The 21,283-nt window shown below is 36.1% G+C and overlaps 1 protein-coding gene across 1 annotated transcript; it reads right to left on the bottom strand.

Moving 5' to 3' along the window:
* Positions 1-3,595: 3,595 nt before the first annotated feature.
* Positions 3,596-18,243, bottom strand: LOC146133055 (hydroxysteroid 11-beta-dehydrogenase 1-like protein). The gene is made up of 6 exons (XM_083397184.1): positions 18,072-18,243; positions 14,258-14,388; positions 10,675-10,786; positions 8,511-8,696; positions 8,302-8,439; positions 3,596-4,037 (listed from the first exon to the last, which is right to left on the bottom strand). The coding sequence occupies exons 1-6, from the start codon at positions 18,157-18,159 to the stop codon at positions 3,829-3,831; spliced, it is 864 nt and encodes a 287-aa protein (XP_083253310.1). The 5' UTR covers positions 18,160-18,243; the 3' UTR covers positions 3,596-3,828.
* Positions 18,244-21,283: the final 3,040 nt, after the last annotated feature.

The following is a 21,283-nucleotide window of genomic DNA, read 5'->3' on the forward strand; positions in this document are numbered from 1 at the left end:
CAATAGAATACTTGCATATATATTTAGGCATTCTATGATGGCAGCAACGCCTATATATATCTATATACAGGCGTTCATGGCAGTGATGGTCCGACCGTAATGCGTTTTATATGGGAACGGCAGTCTGGGCCACGTCGAGTTTATTTTTTTTTTTTTTGTTATACTTTTTTTAATATTTTTTTTTTTTTTTTTTTTTTATGACGTACCTTTGTAACGTCTTACTAAACATTTTTATGTCCTCGCGACCCAAATGATGGGTCCGCTCGGAGTAAGACATTTGAAACTTTAGCAGAAAGTGGACACGCTTTCATTACATGTACAACCAGTCGAACATGCGACGCCGATACAAAGGTTTGAAAACCGGCAAACATGTTTGTTGGTCAACTTAGGCTACTTTTAATTAGTCTCTCATTTAGCAAGGTGCTTTGTGTCTAGTACAGTGCTCTTCAACGGTGTGCACGGTGCACCCTAGGGTGCATCAAAATATGCATGGTGTGCACCAGTACGAAAGGGTAGCCTATACAAGGGTGCATCACAAAATTTTAATGAACCATTTATAATTGACTTTCAGGATATTAAAAAAATAATGTAGGTTTCCACTGATCACCGCCTCATGCGGTCACGATGTCGCCTCCTTTTTGGAAATGTAGCCGTTTGTTTTGCTAAGTTTTTGAGCTGCAAATGCTTTATTGTTAGTGAAGTAATTTCAAGCTTAATTTAAACCAACTGTGTGAAGTTACATTTGCTGTGTATTTAAAAAAAACATTTGAACTCAAGCTAATATTTAAGTGCTGCGTTGATTGTTTAGTTGTGGTTGTAGGCCTACATGTAAATATTAACTCATACCGTAAGTATTATTTAAAGAGACACCATTAACTGACTTTTGGGTACACCTGTTAAATGTTGCAGAATACAGAAGCATAGCAGAAAAGGCAATTTCCGTGCTTATTCAAATGCCAACAACGTATTTATGCGAAAGCGATTTTTCTTGTGTGAAATTAAATCTCGAAAGAGAAATTTAATCACACACATCGACTCAATGATGAGGGGAGCAATTGAAAAATATATCATATCTCGGTTTGAGTTGTTAGTTGCAACAACAAATCAGTCATTAAAAAGCCTCTTTGCTATTTTCTCTTTGTTTGAATGTTGTTTTATGAAATGCAATAGCACTCGCAGGCAGCCTGCTGTCATACTCAAACTGTAACCTACAGTGCGTAAAACTTCGTCAGCTCCGCTCGGTTTAATTGACATGATGATATTGATAGGTAAAATGATTTTTCATTTCGCATTTTTCCTCAGTTTACCTTTTAAGTAAATAGGGTGCATGAGTTCGTCACAACTTTAGGGGTTTACCAAGTCAAAAAAAGGTTGAAGAGCACTGGTCTAGTAGACAATACAAATCTTCTGTAAATTTCACATTTACGAGTTTAAGTGTGTATTTTAGAAAAGCTGTCACTGTAGACTAGTTAATAGAGGTAGTGTTTTTGCCCGATCGTAGAAAACAAACGGGAATATCAACTGCTTTGATAATTTTAGGGAATTAGGCTTTGTAATTGTTCTTCCAAACGCTTATGTGTATTGAACAGTGGTTGTTCAAAAGCAGTGTTAAAATAAATAAAATACTTAACGGACGGGCCCAATATAAGTCTGTAACTATTATTTTTATATTAAATACCAACATTATAAAAAAGGTAATTTTCCTCAATCGCTTGATAAGCATGCAACGTTTTTAGAATACCCTCACATTTTAATATTATTTGGTTCAAATGTTGTTCGATTTGTGCCTTTAGTAATATTAGTCCTGTTAGGTGTTTTAATTCGCATTTCATAAATAGTTTCTTTTCATAAATAGTAATCCGCGTGTTAAATGATTACAATCTTTCGTTATCAAATCGTTATCGTTATTAACATTACCAATAACAAGTTACGTTTTTTTTTAGCTTTTTAGCATAAATGGAACCAAGTTGTTTCTTTTACGGTATTGATGCTACACACACCTGCCAAGATATCTTGTCTTAATCAACACTTTTTACGTGTAAGCTACATTTAGCACTTTTGCAACTCTACCTTATGCTAAATATTGTTACACCGATCGTTTTCATGGCTGCCATCTACAAAATAGCTTGACCATTCAATTCTACGTAAGTTACACCACAGTTAAGTTCGCAACTTGAACCTAAGCGGTTTGTGCGAATTTATGGTAGGTGGGAACGATAGCTAATAAGGTAGATGCGAACTTTATGATAATGCATTAGGAATACCGTGTCATTTAATCAGGGAAGTCAAACTGGCGGCCCACTTGTGAACCCCAGGGTTATAATTGTAAAATTCCGTGTTTTCAACACATCGACAATGGCATTTACGTACTTTTACGGCGTTTGACAATTAAAACCTAAATATTTGTAAGTTTACCAGTTTTTCTGTTTAGTGTTTCAAACTGTTCGCCTCCGAGCCGCATACCACCCTTTCTGGTCACACATGTGGCCCGCATAATATTTCAAACTTATACCGTTTGGATATTTAAAAACGATTTTAAATGGGTGGATTTATTGTGTTTTGACGCAATTTTCTTGTTTAAATACGGTAACAAAATAATTTTTCTATAAATACGTAATATAGGGCCTACAATGTATTCTAAATCAACAAAGCTTCAAACGCTGATAAATAATTAGGGTCAATGTTACGATTCGAGACTGATTTTGTAAAACATTTCCTCTCAACCTTTCATGATTAATGGTCCCGCCCATGGGCCATCAACGCTTTGTGCTCGGATCCCTGTTTACGTTTCAGAAAAATATGGTACGGAGCGTAACAAGACGGGTCTCTCAGAGTTATACTGGCTAATAATTAAAATGTTGTGAAATGTGCAAATCCAAGCAAAAGATGATTATAATCGGGTGGAAATTTATTTTGCTTTCAGCTATGTTAAGACAAGTGGTTTCGGACGCTAGACGCAAAACACAGCATAAGGTGCATCAGTTGACAAAGCACGATAAGTATTTAGTTCATTAAACCTAGCGAAAACAATAAACCTAGATTTTGTAATATTTGTTTCAAACTTAAAGTACGTAACTCATTGCGTTTACCATTCTTGTGATCGTTCTTTTCTGTTCATCTTTATGTGGGTACGCAATTTAGTCATTTTAACAAATTAGTCTTGTCGACAAAGGCCAGGTTGAAGCCGAATGTGTTCAAGAACATATAGTTTCATAATAAAAAGTGAATCATACAGATTTTTCCATTAAATAAAACTTTTTAGTTTGCGGTATATAGTTCTTTGACGTTTGTTTTTCGCCCGCTTCCGTTCTGCAAAAGAGATATTTCCACTTTGCTGTTTTCATCCACGTGAAGTTTTTGGTAGTATCGCTGGTTTTATAAACATATTTTTCTTTGCTTCTGTGCACTGTGCAGTCATACAACACAGGTCATCGACTTTTCTAACTTTGTTCACCCTAATCATCTTGATAAATCCCATTATATCGAAAAAAATTCTAATCTTTATTTTTTTTTGCTGAAGGTACACGTCTCCTATAAATTTGTCCGTAAACATGAAGTTACCTTAAGGAACTTTACGCGACGTCACGGTATGACATAACTTTGAGACGTCATCCCTAAAATAAGTAAATTGAAGAAAATTTATTGACAATTCCAAACGAGAATTACTTAGTTTCTTCATATTTCTGGTTAGCAAATCATGAAGTGGCAAAATTACGATTTAAAAAATGAGTCATTTCCGAAATATCTTGCTTTGGGATAATAAGTAAGCAAAAGTTGAATTAAAAATAAAACGAAAACAACCGAATTAAATCAGTTAGTTTAAAATATTCAATACACGTCATGATAGTTTTCTCGAACAACTCGATTAATGTAGGATGGAAAAATAGATTTAAGTAGAGGAACCCATCTCAATTCGTAAGGAAAGTAAACATCATCTTCTCTCGCCATTGCGCCTCTTATGATCTCTTCTGCGCATTCGTACTTTGAAGCAGGCTTTTGATACAGGTATTTCCGAAAACGCAAAGCAGTATCAGTAGCTTGTAAAATAAAACATAATTTACATTCGCATCACACCGTAAATATGCATAACATGTCATGATTATTTATGAAACCACTAATCTTAGTAGGAGTATTGATTTAAGAAAGATCTTGATGTAACTATAATGGAATACAAAGGAGGTTGTAATGTGATCTAGACCTGCTGATCCTGATAAGCAAACAGGACAGACTTCTAATAACTCAGTTCGGACCGTCGAAGTCACTATTTCCGAATCAATTAGCCAAATCGTATGTAGTATAAGCAAGGTTATAGGAAACAGACTAATTAACTCACGACCTTGGCCAAATAATGTCGCTCTACCAACTGAGCTACGCAGGCTCAAGGGAAGCTGGTCGTGCAAAGAACATGCCACCGTTTTTTGCTGCATCATTTTGATACATACACTTTATATGTAATGGTTTTATCAGCTCGAATCAAGCAACTGAGCCACGTAGGTATCTGAGATCTAGCCCTGCTATTGTAGCCTTTAGTGCCAACGATTACAGAATATTCATAAAAATATTGAATAACTAGACGAAATACCCGGCGTTTCCCAGGTTAAATAGAATATTTACCAGTTATTCTTACTGGTTAAAAATTAATTAACCCTATAATAACCATCATAATTTATTTGAATTTTATCTGGTTAAACAAAATGAAACAATCCATCATACTGTGGCTCTTTATCACTATTGCACATTACGTTGTAACATGTTAAACTGATAGCCTCATGTTATAGCCCATAATTATGGAATCTAAGTTAGGTGGTAATGTTAGTAATGTTACGGATAGCGTAAGCTTTTCGTAAGTGGCATAAATAATGCAAAAATATTTATAAATGTCATGACAAATTTTCTTTTGCCTAAACGTTGCTACTGCGTGTCACTAAATAAAAAAATATCAAATCATGTCATATCGTGTGTCTAAAATCGGTTAACTTATGCTTCCCCACAATCAGAGTAACACTCACAGCCTGTGTGAAAGTGGCATTAATGTGAAAGCGGAATGGCGTGTTTAATTCTGTGATTCTTTGTCTCCGTAATTTCCCAGTACTTTTTTCATTTGGTTAAAACAATTTAAAGATAAAAAAAATTAACGTATAACCTAAAAGGCAGTTTTGTGTGTGAAATAGGTCACTAAAGGAAATGCGCGAACACGCTGTGACCATTTAATTACTAATTCACGTGCTACCAGCATTGTATAAGCTTGCTGAAGCCGCGTGATATAGCCGATGATTTAAAAAACTTGGGGTATTTAACATCAAACCAAATTGCAACGTTGTGTGTTTGTTTTAATTGAGCTACTAAGCACACAACCTTGGCTAAACACGTCTCGCATATTTTACGTAACGAAAACCCGTGACATATATCGATCGAAAATCACTAACAAACGTAAAGTCGTAGCAGCAATTGTTCAAATAGCGCGAAATTTAAGCAAATACGTCATCACGGTAAATACCATACTTCATCCAACGAAAAAAAAAACCGTTTGAAAAGTAAATTTGCTTAGTGTTTAAACCGCTGCAATAAACGCGATATTTTGCTAACTTAGTTCAAATGTTGCGTAGTTTATACTCGGTTCGGGTTGTTGTAAGTTGTCTGTGTATGCCTCATAAAAGAATGTTAAGGAAAACGCTGCAATTAACGCAATATTTTGCCAAATTAGACTATCTTTTACGTGGTTAAACAAACTGCAAAAAGCTATCAAACATAAAAGTTTTTATTCTTACCAAGGCAATGCACTTTACGCAGGTTATTGGCTTATAAGTGTGTGAAAACGCTTATTTAGCACACAACACTTGGCTAAGCATGTCATACATCTTTTAAGTAACGAAAACCCTTGACATTTTTCAATAACTCTCAAACGTGAAAAACTTCAGGTTGTAGCAGCAATTTGTTTAGACTTGCTTGATAGCGTGATATTTAGGCAAATACGTAATCCCGGTGCTAAACTGCGTCAAACGTAAGAAATCCTCATTGAAAAAACAAATGCTTTCTGTTAAACTGCTGCAATGAACGCAATATTTCGCGACCTCTGCCAAGTATTGCGTGGGTAAACCTATTGTAAAAAGTCATTAGACTTTGGCCTCAATCACCATCAACATTGCTGGGAAGGCTTGTTGTACGATATACGTGTAGGTTTCCTGATGTTTATTCAAAGTACGTTTAGCATACGACCCGTGTGGTAGCAGTATTTGACGTCCAACGAAAGAAAACCTCGTTTGAAAAGTAAGCTGCTTAGTGTTCAAACGACGACAACAAATGCGATGTTTTGCGAATTCTGTCTAAATTTTGCGTGGTTAAATACTGCTAAAAGTTTAAACTTAAGTCTTTACTTGGAACGTTGCACACGTTCGGTTCCAATAAATTTCATAACATGTTGTGTTTTTTTGCCTTTGTTATATTTCACGTTTACTTGGTGTCAACAGTCTAGCGCTGTGTAAACTTAGACTCTCTGCAAATTGTAATTTCTACCAAAATATATGTAGTTAAATATAATTTTCTATTCAACTTTGCAATATGGCTATTGTATCATGAGTAACATTTATCCAAATTTTAAAACAAGATTAACGTAATGGATTTCTTTCTACGTGTTTCGTGCGAACGTTTTACGTAATTGCGGGTGCCGTCATTCAGCTGTGGAGATGATATAGTGATCAACTTGCTTGAGTTGCACAATACCACACCGGTTGGTTGGAGAACAAGTTTCTCAAATTACTTGAACTACGATGTTACTTTTGAAGTCAAATGCAAGGATTTTTATGTACGTTTATGTTAAGTTTTATACTTAAATCTATTCAGCCAAAAAGCGACATTCTATAATTTCTTGTCGTGTGTCTCATAACTGTACAGTTCAATTTCTGTTAAATTATACTATAAATGCCGTTATTTCGAGCAATATTGGAATTTTTAAGTGCCATATGCCTCACGTATCCTTTTAATTGAAGTTTTGCCAATGTAAATCTAATAAACCCACTTTTGTTTGCTCAATTAAACTGGATTTTAGCCTTATATTTGCCAACGAGTTCGTTCGAGAAAAACAAGTGTTTCTAACTTTGTGACGCCATTCTAATGCCTTAAACTTCTGACACCGTTTTCGTAGTGGTTTTACGTAGTGAGCCTTCAATAGCTCCGAAAAGAGTATTTTGGGCCGCGACGAAAAAAGTTTGCCGACCACTGGTTTACACCAAAGCGCTGGTCGTCCCTTGACTCATAACTATAAGGATTGGAATTAATTTACTCTTTTAACACGGTTTTTTATACACAGCAACAAAATATGTAGCGACATTTATCAAACCAGAATTGCTAACAAACATTCCATTTTATTATGTTTAAATATACGTAGTATTTTTGCCTGGGTAGGTCAGTTGGTAGAGCGACGATCCAGGTATAATCGAGGTTGTAAGTGTGAAATTAACTCAGTCTAGGTGTTATATGCCCTGCCTTGCTGGCACTGCAATCCTGATTGGGCCAAATAATGTAATAGCCTTTCCGAAGGCACCCGTTATATATCTCAGTGTAATTACAACACGGTATAGCCATCTCGAATTGCGATTGAGAAAGTATACTACCAGTATGGCCGATTATGTTTTTAATATATTACATCACGATCGATCAGTTCGGCAATAAGTCCACAAGAATAAACGACAAAAAGCAACTTTGATATTTACTATACTTTAATTATTATCGTTAGAGGTAATTTAAAGTATAAATTAAACAATTTTTAAACTAATATACTAATGTTTTTAAAGTGACTAATCCGAGTTAATAGCATGAAGATGTTTAAATAAGTTGATCGGCTAGCCTTTGCAGGCAATATCAGATTCACAAACAACATCTTTGTCGATAACTGATTTAGCTAATAACGCTATCAAAGTTCAAAACGCTTGGATTTAACCATACTTGAAGCTCGTCTTTATTGCCAAAAGGTAATCCTTAAGCAAGTTAAGAGTAAAATTTTACGCCACTTAAATTTACTGGAGTTGATGAACGCCCATCCAGTAATGTGAAAGAAAACTAGACGCAATCGACCAGTTGAGATTTGTTAATCGAACTGTTATTTAAAGTTTGCTATTTATTGGTCGTTTCAAATAAGTATACAAATATACAACAAATGGCCTCACAAAATATTACGATTGAATACTATAGGCAAAATAATTGTTTTCACCAAATTTATAGAAGATATTTTTTCCAAATAAATAGGTCGAAAAAAAGGAACCCGGCGTGAAGTATTTGTCAACAAGTAGTCAAATGCATGCTTACCAAAATATCCGATGTGATTGATGGAGACTGATATTTCAGATGTATTGTAGGTAAGTTCGTGTCTTAAACCCGTAAAAAATCCATTAAGAGCAAATTTCGTCGTTCCGTATGGAATGACGAACGGAGCACCAACGATACCTGAATTTATAAACACAATTTCCTTGGCGCCTGTATTGAATTAAGCAGAACTATAACATAACTAAACAAACCAACTGCAGATGAAACAACAGCTATTCGGCCTTTGCTTTCCTTCAAATACGTCAATGAAATTGAAGCCATGTGGGCGTGAGTTAGAGTATTCGACATCAGAAGCTGTTCAACGTCAGTCACGTTTTTGCGATAACCACCGAAATACGTTTGGCCCAAATGGTTTAAGACTAACATGTCAATTCCACCTAAATTAAAACAACATAAAACAACAAATACAATAATGTTTATATATATATATATATATATATATATATATATATATATATATATACATGCAGAACTATATTTCGGGATTTAATGAGGGATGGGATGGGGGCATACGGCTACGCGATTGGTAAGCTTGTACATAAGCGTTTCGCTTTAAACAAAAGATAGAGATAAAGATAGAGGTGAGGTTTGGGATTAGGACTCGTTTAAATATTATCCCGGTGGTTTACGTTTTAACCTGGGGGATATAGGTCTTATTATGAAAGTTTAGCTCCTACGATGCATTCCTAGTCTAACGTATACTTAATTGTAACGCAGGTCCAAAACCGGTGATAATGTTGTTACAACTTTTTGCTTATTACACTATATTAGTTTTGTTATTACCGTGATGATATTGCGTAGGTATCACTCAGACGTAGGTGTTCTGTTTAATTTTTGAGGGTATTTCAAATTTGGTTTTATACATACATTTATTAATATACTGTTATGCTAGGAGTGGTCGACAAACCCTTTTTTCGCGGCACAAAGTACTCTATTGAGAGCTGTTAAAGGCCCACTACGTAAAATCAGCACGAAAAAATATATTCATCTTTAAGGTGCAGTATTACACTGCGCTTTGATGGATAAAACACTGGCACGCCATAATGTAAAACTTACTATAAAACGAAGATGCGTTTACATATAGTTAAAGTTGGCCAAAAACATAGTTCGACAGGTAGGCTACTCAGGACCACATTTGGCACGTGGGTCTGAACCACGCTGCGACAATACAAAAATTCTAAGCCACATGTATTTTTATAACAAAGTTCAATGAATGTACAGTTGTCACGCGGCCAAGAACTACATGATAACACTAAGCTATTCAAAAGTAACACGTGGCCCACTAAACATGGCTTTGCGGCCCACATTTGAGCCGCGGCCCACAGTTTGCCGTGCTAGGTAGTGTTTCAATTGTAAAATTGTTCTTTTGACAAAATTTTATTGAAGTACCAACGTTTCGCCCACCTATTTGGGTAATCTTCTTTAGACCAATATAATGGGAACTGTAGGCGACAAAAACTATATATACCAAACAAACAACAAAGAAAAAACAACAATGACAACCTTCTGAACCACGGGGCGCTAAAAAACGAAATAAACACCCCTTACACCGGAGAGCCGGACATGCGAAAAACGAGGCTGCAGACATTTATGCTTGTTGCTGGATTGCTGGATTGTTGTCCCATACTTTGTATTCATTCCGATAACGAGTTCTATATTTTTTGGAAAATACTGCCGTCCGATACCATTTACTATGATCAAATAAGCAAATGAAACAATAAAAGGTAATGTTTTCTGATTAGAAAGCTTGTTTATTTTCTACTTTTAATGTACATTTTCTAGAATCTAGAACAATTACTTTTAAGTAGGAAACTCTACATTAGATCACAAGCAAAAAGATAGATAAAATACAAAAAATAACTTGCCGAATCGACGCCGTTACCGGTCTAGTATAGGACGAGTACTGATACCAGCAACCAGGGTATCGGCTCCTATTCGATATGATCGGGCATTATATTGTTGGAGTTTAAATTTGTTAAATAAAATTACAGCACGGGCCACCCCGGTAATAAATTTACCAGAACCCCACAAGCCAGGGGTTCTCAAGTTGGGGTCCATGGACCCCTTGGGAGAAGTTGGCTAAAGTTTAGGGAGCTAATGAAGGCATAATTGAAATTTTAGAGAATTTTTTTATTAAAAAATAGAATAAATTGAAAAAAAAAACTTCGGCGCGTTTTCCTTAAATGTATTTAGTTTCTATTCCAGTTTCACAAATGTTGAAAAACAGCAGATGACTTAACTAATGTTTTAGGTAATTAATGAACTAATTACAGCCCATAGTCTACGCATATTGAATTAGTGTCTTCTATTTCGCATTAAGAAAATAAATTACTACGGCAGGTCTATCGGTCTTACCGAATTTTGACAATGCTTTCTGTATTACCAATGAAGCGTTTTCATAGCTGTACATGCTGACAGCAATGTAATGCACTTCAGGTGAACCGATCTTCTTGCAGCGACTAACAACCTATACAGATGAACATAAACATAAACACAAATACAAATACAAAATATAGCATAGCCTAGGGGTGCAATTTCCCCACCAGGAGGACAAAAAGTTTGTATCAACGTACGGACGCCAACACTTGTATTTTCCTAATGCACGGCCGCAAACGGTAGGCTTGCCATACGTCCCGGTTTAGCCGGGACAGTCCCGGTTTTAAGGCCTTGTCCCGGTGTCCCGGCCGGTTAACCAATTTGTCCCGGATTTTTCAATTTGAGATTTACCAAAAAAAATTTAAAAATGTAAAAATTCTTGAGTTAGCCATTTAGCAATTCTTTCTCAAAACTATAAAAGTAATACTTTTTACTTTTTATTTTTGGTTGGTAAGACTGTAAGCAAATTTTTTTTAACATAAAATAATTATTTTTCCAGCGGGTGAGGTTGCTGGGGTTAGGTCCTTTTTTGTGTGTGGTGAGTAAAAAAAATTAAATGGATATTAGGCCTATCCGGCGGGTGCTGGGAGAAAACTTTTTAAAGGAGGTCAGCGTGCGCCGTCGCAAACCGGTTACCGTTATGCAATTTTTATTTTCAAGGATTTTTTTTCACGTATAACGCAGTTTGGTGCCGGTATTATTTGCTTGAATAATACGCAAGTCTAAACAATTGCTGTTACAACTTAAAGTTTAACGTTTGTTAGTTATTCTAGATCAGTGCTCCGCAACCTTTTTTCACTTGCGGCACAACCACACAGGTAAACAATAATTGGCGGCTCACCTACGAAATATATGACGATTGAGAATAGACAACAAAAGCATAATAGCAGGCTGCTTAGAGAATAATGTGCAATTCACGATTAACGCGGCGAAGGCGCCGAAAATTTGACGTTTTACATTCTTTTATCTTCTGAATTTACGGTTTTACGGTCTTTTAAAATATCTTAATACGGCCAAAAGGACTTCAGCCGTAAGACCGAAATTAGAACAATATCAACGTCGAAATAAAACACAGTTCGGAATAAGACCAAAATAAGACTAATACTCATAGTCGTATAATATCGTCTAAATCGGAATAAGTCCTAACCTGTCGAACTACTCAATCCCAACCCTAACTTAATATTTAACCCCACCCACCACTTACCCAAAACAGGGCAGGGCAAACAACCCAATGCTAAAAAAAAAACAGGAACAGGGCAAACAACCCAATGCTAAAACAGCGGCGACTTAACAGCGCCGTAATCGCCGTTCAAAGTAGAACGCCGAAACGTTGACATCCAATGTCAAACTGATGACCCCCGATCATTCCATACCCTCTCGTTACATTTTTAGGCATTTTTGTCAATTTAGGCCTTATCCCCGTCAACTTTAGGTTTATTCCGACAGGTTTAGCCGTTTCGATTTTAGATCTAATTATATCGTGGTTAAAAATCATTTGCTTAAAATTTATACTCCTGTTATTGAGTAAGTTAAAAAGATGTTTTAAAATTTGACTTCCGGCGATTGAACATAACATAGGTCATAGTTTTTATATTAAGGAAATTTTGCATTGATTATTGCATAAAGTTAAAATGTCTGCCTTGCTGCACCATTTTTGTTATAATCTGCTGTACAAAGTACAATTAAAAAACGCAAGTAACACACATACGGGAACGTCGTTTAATCAAACTAAAGTCATAACACACTGATTGCTTTAATAGAAAAAAGTTTTAATGTTTCCAACTTAAGACTTATATGTTTAAAAACTTCGTGATGTCTGTTACCGCGCAAAATTTAGGTAGAGTTCGCAAAATTTCGCATTTATAGCGGCGGTTTTAATAGTAACCAATTTTCAGTTTCCAACGAGATTTTACTTACGTTGTACGCAGTATGGTTCCAGGATTACGTATTCGCTGAATGCGAACAATGGCTGCTATACAACTTAAGGTTTTACGTTAGTAAGTGGTTCCCTATCGATATATGTCACTGGTTTTCGTTACATGTTTGACGTGCTTAGCCGTTGGGTATTTAGTCGTTTTATTTCAAATAACACACATTATTTGCAATTTTGTTTCAACAAAATGTAAAATTTGATTGCGAAGACGAACAATTGTTTCACAGTCACGCAGATAAATGCGATAAATTATAACACGTCATCCGATTAAATGCTGCTTCCACACAGGAGAAAGAATGTGACTCCATTTGTGAGGAATCATTTAGTTAACCCATTTCAGCCACAATAAGCAAAGAAATAGTCAAGGGACGACCAACATATATGCTTTATAACAATTAACGATTAGAGAAATTAAAATGTTTTATTTAGAACAAAATTAAAACGTTTACGACTTTACACACTATAGTTAGCACTCAAGCCAAACTTTACTTTTTAGTAACATGATAAATTACCTTTTAAATCATCGGCAATAACACGCGCCTCAAGCAAATGACGCAGAATACAACCTAATATGTAATAGTTTTAACAGGCCAGCTGAATGGAATGTTGCATTTTGTTTAATTTATGCTTGAGAAGGATTTCGCCTGGGGAATACGAATTTGTTATGGACACAGTGCCTTTGTCAACATGTAAATTGTTGCAGCTGTCATCCTACTTTAATTGAAAGTATTTACCCTACTCATTTATTCACAATACAGACATTACTTTCGGCTACAATTTAAATTACTTAGACAGCCCACCCTTAAAAATAGGGCCCTGAAAAATACCTCCTGGCAAAATATAAAACGACCGCAACCCCGTAAAGTTAATTACCTGCATTAAATATTTTGTATTAGGTCTACATTAAGTTTGTTTGCAGTTTTCAATATGCGTCCCGGATTTATGTTTCTAAAAAATGGCAAGCCTAGCAAAAGGTATAATCATCAGCCGGCTGCTGACCCCAGTGGTGAAAGTAAGTCGGAAAGGCGTAATAGTAACATAGGTTTTATAGGTACGCAGTATACCGTTTACCAGGCAAGCCCCTCTTTCACTAAGCCAACCCGTTATCTTTCTGAATGTATTTAAAGTAAGATTTAATTTGCATAGTTGTGTAATACTTTGAACGATAACCTTTTGTTTCCTAAGGTTATATTTGTAGACGACATACATGACGTTTGCTTTGTGATGCCATCTCTGAAAATTTCGCGCGTTCCGATAAGAACATTATTCTCCTATGACCCATGCTCCTGACACGGTATTACACAAAGTGTGACTTCTTATAGAAATAGCGTTTCTCTTCATTTCGGTATACAAATATAGCCCAAAACTAAAACTAAAGCAAAGCAAACTCAAGATATACTAGTTTACACAAATGTGTTGCAGGAGTAGCAAACAAGGTTTCGTTTACATTTACAAATACCAAACGTAAAGGGTTGGAAAGTACAAATGACTTAATAGCTAGGTGTGACAGACTAAAAAGTTAATAAAGTCTTGAGAAATAGATATAGGCTATATTTAAGCCTGATACACTTGTCGATTTAAAAGTTTCACAGAAGAGTTTGACACTCACTGCATTATAGAGTAAGCTACCTGTTGTAATTTAGTATCATTTCTTGCAGTTATAACAAGTCGTGCCCCATTTTCCGCGAGTTGATAGGCAATTTGCTCTCCGATGCCCGAACTTGCACCTGTCACTACTATACGGAGACCGAAAATATCATCTGTAAAACAAATAAAAATTTGAATGATTTGGTTCACAGAGCCTGTAAAACTTTCATTTGCCGTAGTTTTGATCAGAGTTAAGGATGGAAATGAAAAAAGGACAAAAAAAGCGATTTGCAAAGTTTTTTTTTTGTATTGAGGGACATTAATATTGTTACAGTACATTATAGGACTTGTAACTATAGGGCGATTATTTTTTGTCTTGACAAACAAAAGTCAAAGTTTACAAGTACGTAAAAAAATGTCAAATAATTTGTCAAAATCGTTTACAAAATGCACAAAATCGTAACAAAATTAATAAAAACTTTGGTAAGCTACTTAAAACAGTCATGAAATTCAAAAATTTTGTTATGAATTATGTTTTAACTGTCTTTATTAGAGCAATTTATCGCGTTAAGGTTTAGCTAAACTTTGTTTTTGTTTAAAATAGCTGGGTATTTTTAATTTCAAAAACTGTATTTGAAAGTATATGCTGTGTCTATTTTCGGTGGTGGTTTGAATTATTTTTTGACTTTTGATATGCAAAGAACATCAAACTTATTTACAGCATATTTTACTACAACTTTAAATATACCGTACCCGAAAAAACAACTGATTTGAGTTCCACCGGTCGTCAGCAAAACACCAAAAACAAGTGACTGAGGACGTTAGGACACTAATTGTAGTACTCCGTACAAAGCTTTGTATCAATCGATTCGTACTATGTAAAAGTATTGTCACAAATAATGTTTATAGGTTGCATTTTTAACTGTTGGATTTTGTTTATTTTTAAAAATAGGCAAAACTTTCGATTTAAAAAGTGGCGTAATAAAATAAAATAAACTCCTGCAACCCTATCTAGTTGACTGTTTGTTTTTCTTAGTATATTCTTTCATATGAGAGTAATTTCAAGCAGGGACGTATCCAGAATTTAAAAAGGGTGCCCGAATTGTCAAATAGGCAAATCCCCCATTTTCCGTCTGACAGTAATGAATAATGACGTCGTAAAATAGTGATTGTAATGACGTCATAAATAAGGAAAAAAGCCTAATCAGAAACATTTGGCGTCGTGCAAAAGCGAACCTTTAGTTTAGAGTTTAGACCAGGGATGACCAACCTTTTCGCAGAAACATTTCGATGGGTCGCAAAATACATTATAGTAAAGGGGTGACGTCATAAGTTACGTCATAAGGTGACGTCATAAAACAACTTAACTTATAAACACCCGCTCTTCCAGAGTGAACTCGTGCGCAAATATATAGTGCATCTCGGCGTTATCGCGCGAAGTGAGAAACACTCAGTTTACTGGCCGTGACGTATCATGCCATGGTACGACGCCTTTGGGCTGGTTTATTTCTTAAAACGGCTTGCGTAACACACACATTTAGAAAAAAACACCACTTTTTAACAATGGTGGGTGCACAACACTGCACAAGCGTACAAGCGTTCGATGCTGTTGAAATGCGACATTAGACTTGATTCTAGTCTCAGAAAAATATGAGATTAGGCCTACATCAAATACGATTTGATGATAGTCGAAACAATTGTTTTAAATAAAGGCTGCTGAAAGTGAGAATAAGTGGTGGCCCGCACGTAAATATCAGGCGGGCCGCGGGTTGGACATCCCTGTTTTGCAAAGCGAACACGTGCGTCGACACTCCTGCCAGGCACTAGCAGCGAAACCGTTTAGTGTGCGAAGGTTAACTTTAGTTGGAAACCTAAACCAAAACCATGAAATATGAAATATATGTAATTGACTTTGTCCCCAGGGACACCGGAGAGAGGGGCGCGGGGGGCAAGCGCCCCTCCTGCCCTTTGCTAAGGGGGGCAAAAGTGCCCTTTTCATGAAAAATTATATATTGCTTTCACAACGTTAAATATTATGCGACGGAAATCATAAAGCAGTGTTGTACACGGATTATTTTATAAGAAACTTGGCTCAAGCCGAGTACTAAAAGTTTCTTTAAATTTGTTAACACTTTTGGTACCATTTTAAGCCAATCTAGAGGGCGTGGCCGCAAAAATTTTTCCGGGTGAGTACCCCCGGACCCCCCAATATTTCGGCTCGCTACGCAAGCCTGCGGTCTATGTTGCCCTTACCAAAAAAGTCGCACTCCTTGCCCTGAAATCGATCCGGCGTCCCTGTTTGTCCCGGGTGTTATTTTGCCACGATTACCGCAGCTTCTGTACCGAAGATGTGTAGCAACTACCAAGTCAGCTAAAGTCCAAGCTGTGGTTGTGAGGGACGAATAATAATCAATCGCACGGTATTCCAGTGGTATGAGAATATGATTACAGAGAATATTTTTATATGTTGTTTTTTAACTATCGATGCATAAAAATTGAGATTTCAAAACGCACAAGACAGTCACGGTTGAACCACGAAAATCTGATTCAGGTAAAAAATGCCATTGTTAGAGCAACACCAGAGATTCGGCGCAGACAGAGAACAATAACTGCGACTAACTCGACGTTTTTATCGAGATAAATAAAAAAAGGCTTAATTTATAGTTTTGTCATTTGTGGACTGTCCTTTTTTGCTCTGTGTACACTCGCACAGGGGTTGGCAACCTTTTTGCACTGCGGACCGGTTTAAAACTGAAATTTTGTCGCGGATCGGCCTTAAAAAAAACAAATGTTCTGTAAAGGAAATTTATATAAACGTTTTTCAATGTCCCAATTAAAATGCATGCGTTTTTTCCAAAATTTTCTGTCTGAACATCACCATTGTTTATAAACAATGTTTGCATGACTTAGTTCTATTGCACTTTAGGGTGAGCACGCTTGAACATCAAAAAAACATTATATATGGCCTTTTCGATATATTGTACGTACGAGGTTTTAGATTTTACAATAAAAAAATCGGGTTTTGATCAAAATGTCATCTGGAAACCCTGCTACGGACCGGTAATGGCTCGCATTTCGTTAGTGTTAAAATAAATGTGGTAGGATTCTAGACTAGCGCCCAATAATGTCATAATCCTAAACCCAGTATATGGCAACCCTGATACTAACTTGTTTTTAGTGTACCACTAATTCATAGCCGGATTGCATTCCAGTGCCTCGCCACCTTTGGTGTATATTGCTTCCCAAAACCATGCCAGTGACCGGTCCGGTCCGCGGACCGCCGATTGCCGACCACTGCACTAACACTTAATTCATTGCAAAGTTCTTTCTGTGTACGAGATAAACTTATTTATTCGCTGATGTTTAGCACGTACGCTTGCCAATCAGCCGACCGAAACGCAAAGAGAAGGGCGACGGAGAAAAACGATTTTATTGCAAAAATATTAACATTGAATATAAATATTCTTCATAATTTTTTTACATTTGAAAAATATAGAATATTCTTAGTATTGTGCTTTAATCTTTTTGTTAAAAATCTTATCATGCATAGGCCTAATGGCCTATGTTTATTTTGCCTTTATATATTTTATGCTAACATTGTATGCTGTCTAGCTCCAGGTGGCACAAAGTGTAGCAGTAAAATTCTGGACATCTAAATAAAAATACATTAAGTGGGGCACAAGCGCGAGTAAGTTTGTGAACATTGTAATACAATTTGTTGTAAAAAGGTGCAACTGCTTCCCAGATCTAGATTATCACAAATCGACAATTAGCAAAGATTATTAGATTTGAGTTTCACAACAAACTTTACGAAATGTTAAAAAAAACTTTTCCTCAAATACAACTAACAACTTACCTTTATAATAAGTTGCTCTCCTGGACACCATAAAAGGACGAGCGATAAACGCGACTATCATAACAGTCCATACTTTCCATGAAATCATTTTAGAGTATTGCTATTCGGTCATTAGCGCTAAATATTTGTTGAACAAGGTTTGAGACTGAGCAATGGTTTACCGTTAACTAAGGGCAGTGTGCCACTGATCAGTGATTCAGTGAATTGCACTCAAACCAAACACAGTGCGTGTTTTGGGAGTTCGACAAATTAAAATACAATAGAGAATAAGCAATTTATTCTCATCCAAATAAGGTAAAAAATTATGCAAGAAAATATTATGATTTGTATTAATTTATAGAATGAAATACAGTAAACATGTTGTCTTAATTTACCTAATTAATGTTACCTAAATTATTTTACTTTACTAAAAATTTGATACGCCGTACGCTAAGAAAAAAAAAATAATAATCATTTAAATAACCCAACACGTGGTTAAAATTTAGGCCAACTAACAATAAAATGTATGCAAAGTTTGCAATAGCTTACGCTCGAAGTATTTCTGTTTTTAGCAGTATCATACCTTTTTACATGGCATTTTCCAAAAAATGTGCAAGACTACGGTAATATAAATTTGGTGTTACAGTGTACGGCTAAAGCAAATCGAATTTACAGAAAGCTGTATCATTTACTGTAGACGATTAACTGTTTTGTAAATTTGTAAGGAATTCTGACTACTCACCAAGAACAGTTCCACTGATACCCTTTGGTCTCGTACTAGGGTCATGCTAAATTAATTATTATTCGGCCATAAATGTTTGCTTTCATACCCGCTGGTCTAGAATCCACATTTTGGTATACGGCGGTTTATATTGCTAACAATGTATGGGTTTATGTGCGAGGTAGCGATTGTATTTGGTATTATTATTATTATATTTATTCTTACATATTTATGTCTTACTTAAATTTCAACTTTGAGAACTTGTTTCGTTAGGGTTAAAATAAATGTGGTAGGATTCAAGACTAGCGCCCATATAATGTCCTAATCCTAAACCCAGTATCTGACAACCCTGATACTAAATTGTTTTCCAGTGTACCACTAATTCCTAGGCGGAATCCAGTGCCTCGCCACCTTTGGTGTAAATGGCTGCCCAAAACCATGCCTTGCAGCATTTTGGTGTAGCATTTACGCAAAAAAACTTTTGGGGGGAATTCTAGTGGCCACAAAATATGGAATTTAGTCTGGTTTCATGGCAAGTAAAAACCGAAACAAAAGTTTTCTCTAATTCATTGGACAAAAAATTGCAAAACCAATCCCTTAGCAGATGTTTCTGGTAATCCTACTTAACTGATCTGCATTCTGTGCCATACACACCCAACATTTTTTAAAGCAATTATGTGCACACTTAAGCTGTGCTAAATTGCTAAACATAATGCGTGCATAAAACCTTCACTTGTGCACCATTAAATATGCAGAAAAAAAATGCAACAGAAATGCAGTTCACCATTGTCACACTTATTGATAAGGCTCCCAGTTGGAATAAATTGAACTAAATGGTAACAGTGTTTTTTGTTAACTTTTAACTATTTGAAGGCAAAAAAAGTGTTATTGATCACCCTTAATTTATAGCATAGAGCAGTGTTTCTTAACCTTTTTTACTTGGGGGCGCACCTAGAGACATTTGAAAACGAGGCGGGGCACTTTGCGAGCGAAGTGAGCGCGAACTTTTTGAGGTGTACCTCTATTTCTCTTAAATTGCTTGCAATTTTTTATTCTATGGGCTTTATAGTTGCTTATCTTAAAAGAGACTCTAGCCTTGAGACCAAAATAAGAACAGCATCAACTTCGGAATAAAAGACAGTTAGGAATAAGGCGTACACAAGACTAAAACCTAATAGTCGTAATAATGACAAAATCGAAATCAGACCTTAATGGCCATAATAAGGCCTAATATAACCTTTTATCTAACCACAAACACCATCCATAACTGTCACTAACTCCCCGAATATTTTCAACCCTAACCCTATTCCTAGCACCACCAACATACCCGCCCATAACCCCAAACAGGGGCAACAAATCCGGGGCCAAAACAGCGGCGCCCAAATGCTGACAGCAAACGGCCAATGCCAAACAGGTGTCCCCCAATCATTCCATAACCTTTCCCTACGGTCTTGGGCGTAGTTTTGTCTATTTAAGTCTTACTCCGATTAATTTTGGGCTTAATTTGACATGTTTATTGTTTAGGTCTTATCTAGACTATTTTAGATCTTATTCTGTCGTGGTAATTACTGCGAATTTGGCGTTATTATGTCGGTGGCCTTAGTACTATGGTATTATAGATTATCTGATTTGATGTTGTTGCTTTGTAGGTCTTATTGTGTTTTCTACTTGAAAGTACTGCAGAATCAATGAGCTAAGCTTGAAAGAAAAGTAACATATGTTTTATATATTAAATTAGTTTTTCCATTTGCTCGCGGCGCACCTGGCAGCCTTCCATGGCGCACCGGTTGAGAAGTGCTGGCATAGAGGCTAACATCTACAGAAGTGCTCACTGCCTTCATTTAGAGCAGTTTACAGCACGAAAGATCTTCGGCTAAAAAGTCCTGGAATTCACTTCCATGCCACTAATTTACTTTATTTTCGTGTAATCTTTTTGGTACAACTACATTTGTATAAAAACGCCATCAAGGGACAAACTCACTTCTATAATACCATAACAATAACCACATCAGAAGAAGATCTCAAATCGGCATAGGACCTAAACCTGTTGAAAATAAGTCCTAAATTTATTGGAAGAATGCCTAAAAGGACAAAATAATGCCTTAACTGTAGAAAAAAGGGTATCAGACGATTGAGGAGCACCTGTCTGGCATAGCTGTTTTGGTATGGGTAGTTTAGCATTCTAGTTTTAACAGCACTGTTGTTGTTTTGGGAATGGATTTTGTGCCCCTATTTTGGGTTAGGGCAGAGTATTGGGTGTTGGAAATAGGGTTAGGATTTAAAATTTTAGGGAATTAGTGTTCAATTTAGGTAGTTTGTATCAGTCTTAATCTGGCTATTTAGGCCTTATGCAGATTTTGACGTTACTATGACAATTAGGCATAAGTGCTTTTTGGTCTTATTCGGAACTCTGTTCTATTCGGTCTTTGGTGTGGCTTTAATTGCGTTTTTATGGCTGGAGTCCAACAATATAATTTATGTCTTAGTTTTTGTCCTAATTACTAATTAGCAC

The sequence above is a fragment of the Ascidiella aspersa genome, chromosome 9 (assembly GCF_963924565.1).
Source record: "Ascidiella aspersa chromosome 9, kaAscAspe10.2, whole genome shotgun sequence".
NCBI lineage: Eukaryota > Metazoa > Chordata > Ascidiacea > Phlebobranchia > Ascidiidae > Ascidiella > Ascidiella aspersa.

Excerpts from the sequence above, each read along its gene's own strand:
- LOC146133055 (XM_083397184.1), bottom strand. The coding sequence starts at position 18,159 with ATGATTTCATGGAAAGTATGGACTGTTATGATAGTCGCGTTTATCGCT. Across the intron at positions 14,389-18,071 it reads GAGAGCAACTTATTATAAAG|ATGATATTTTCGGTCTCCGT; the intron begins GTAAGTTGTTAG and ends TTTGTTTTACAG. Across the intron at positions 4,038-8,301 it reads CAATCACATCGGATATTTTG|CTACTGATACTGCTTTGCGT; the intron begins GTAAGCATGCAT and ends TTATTTTACAAG.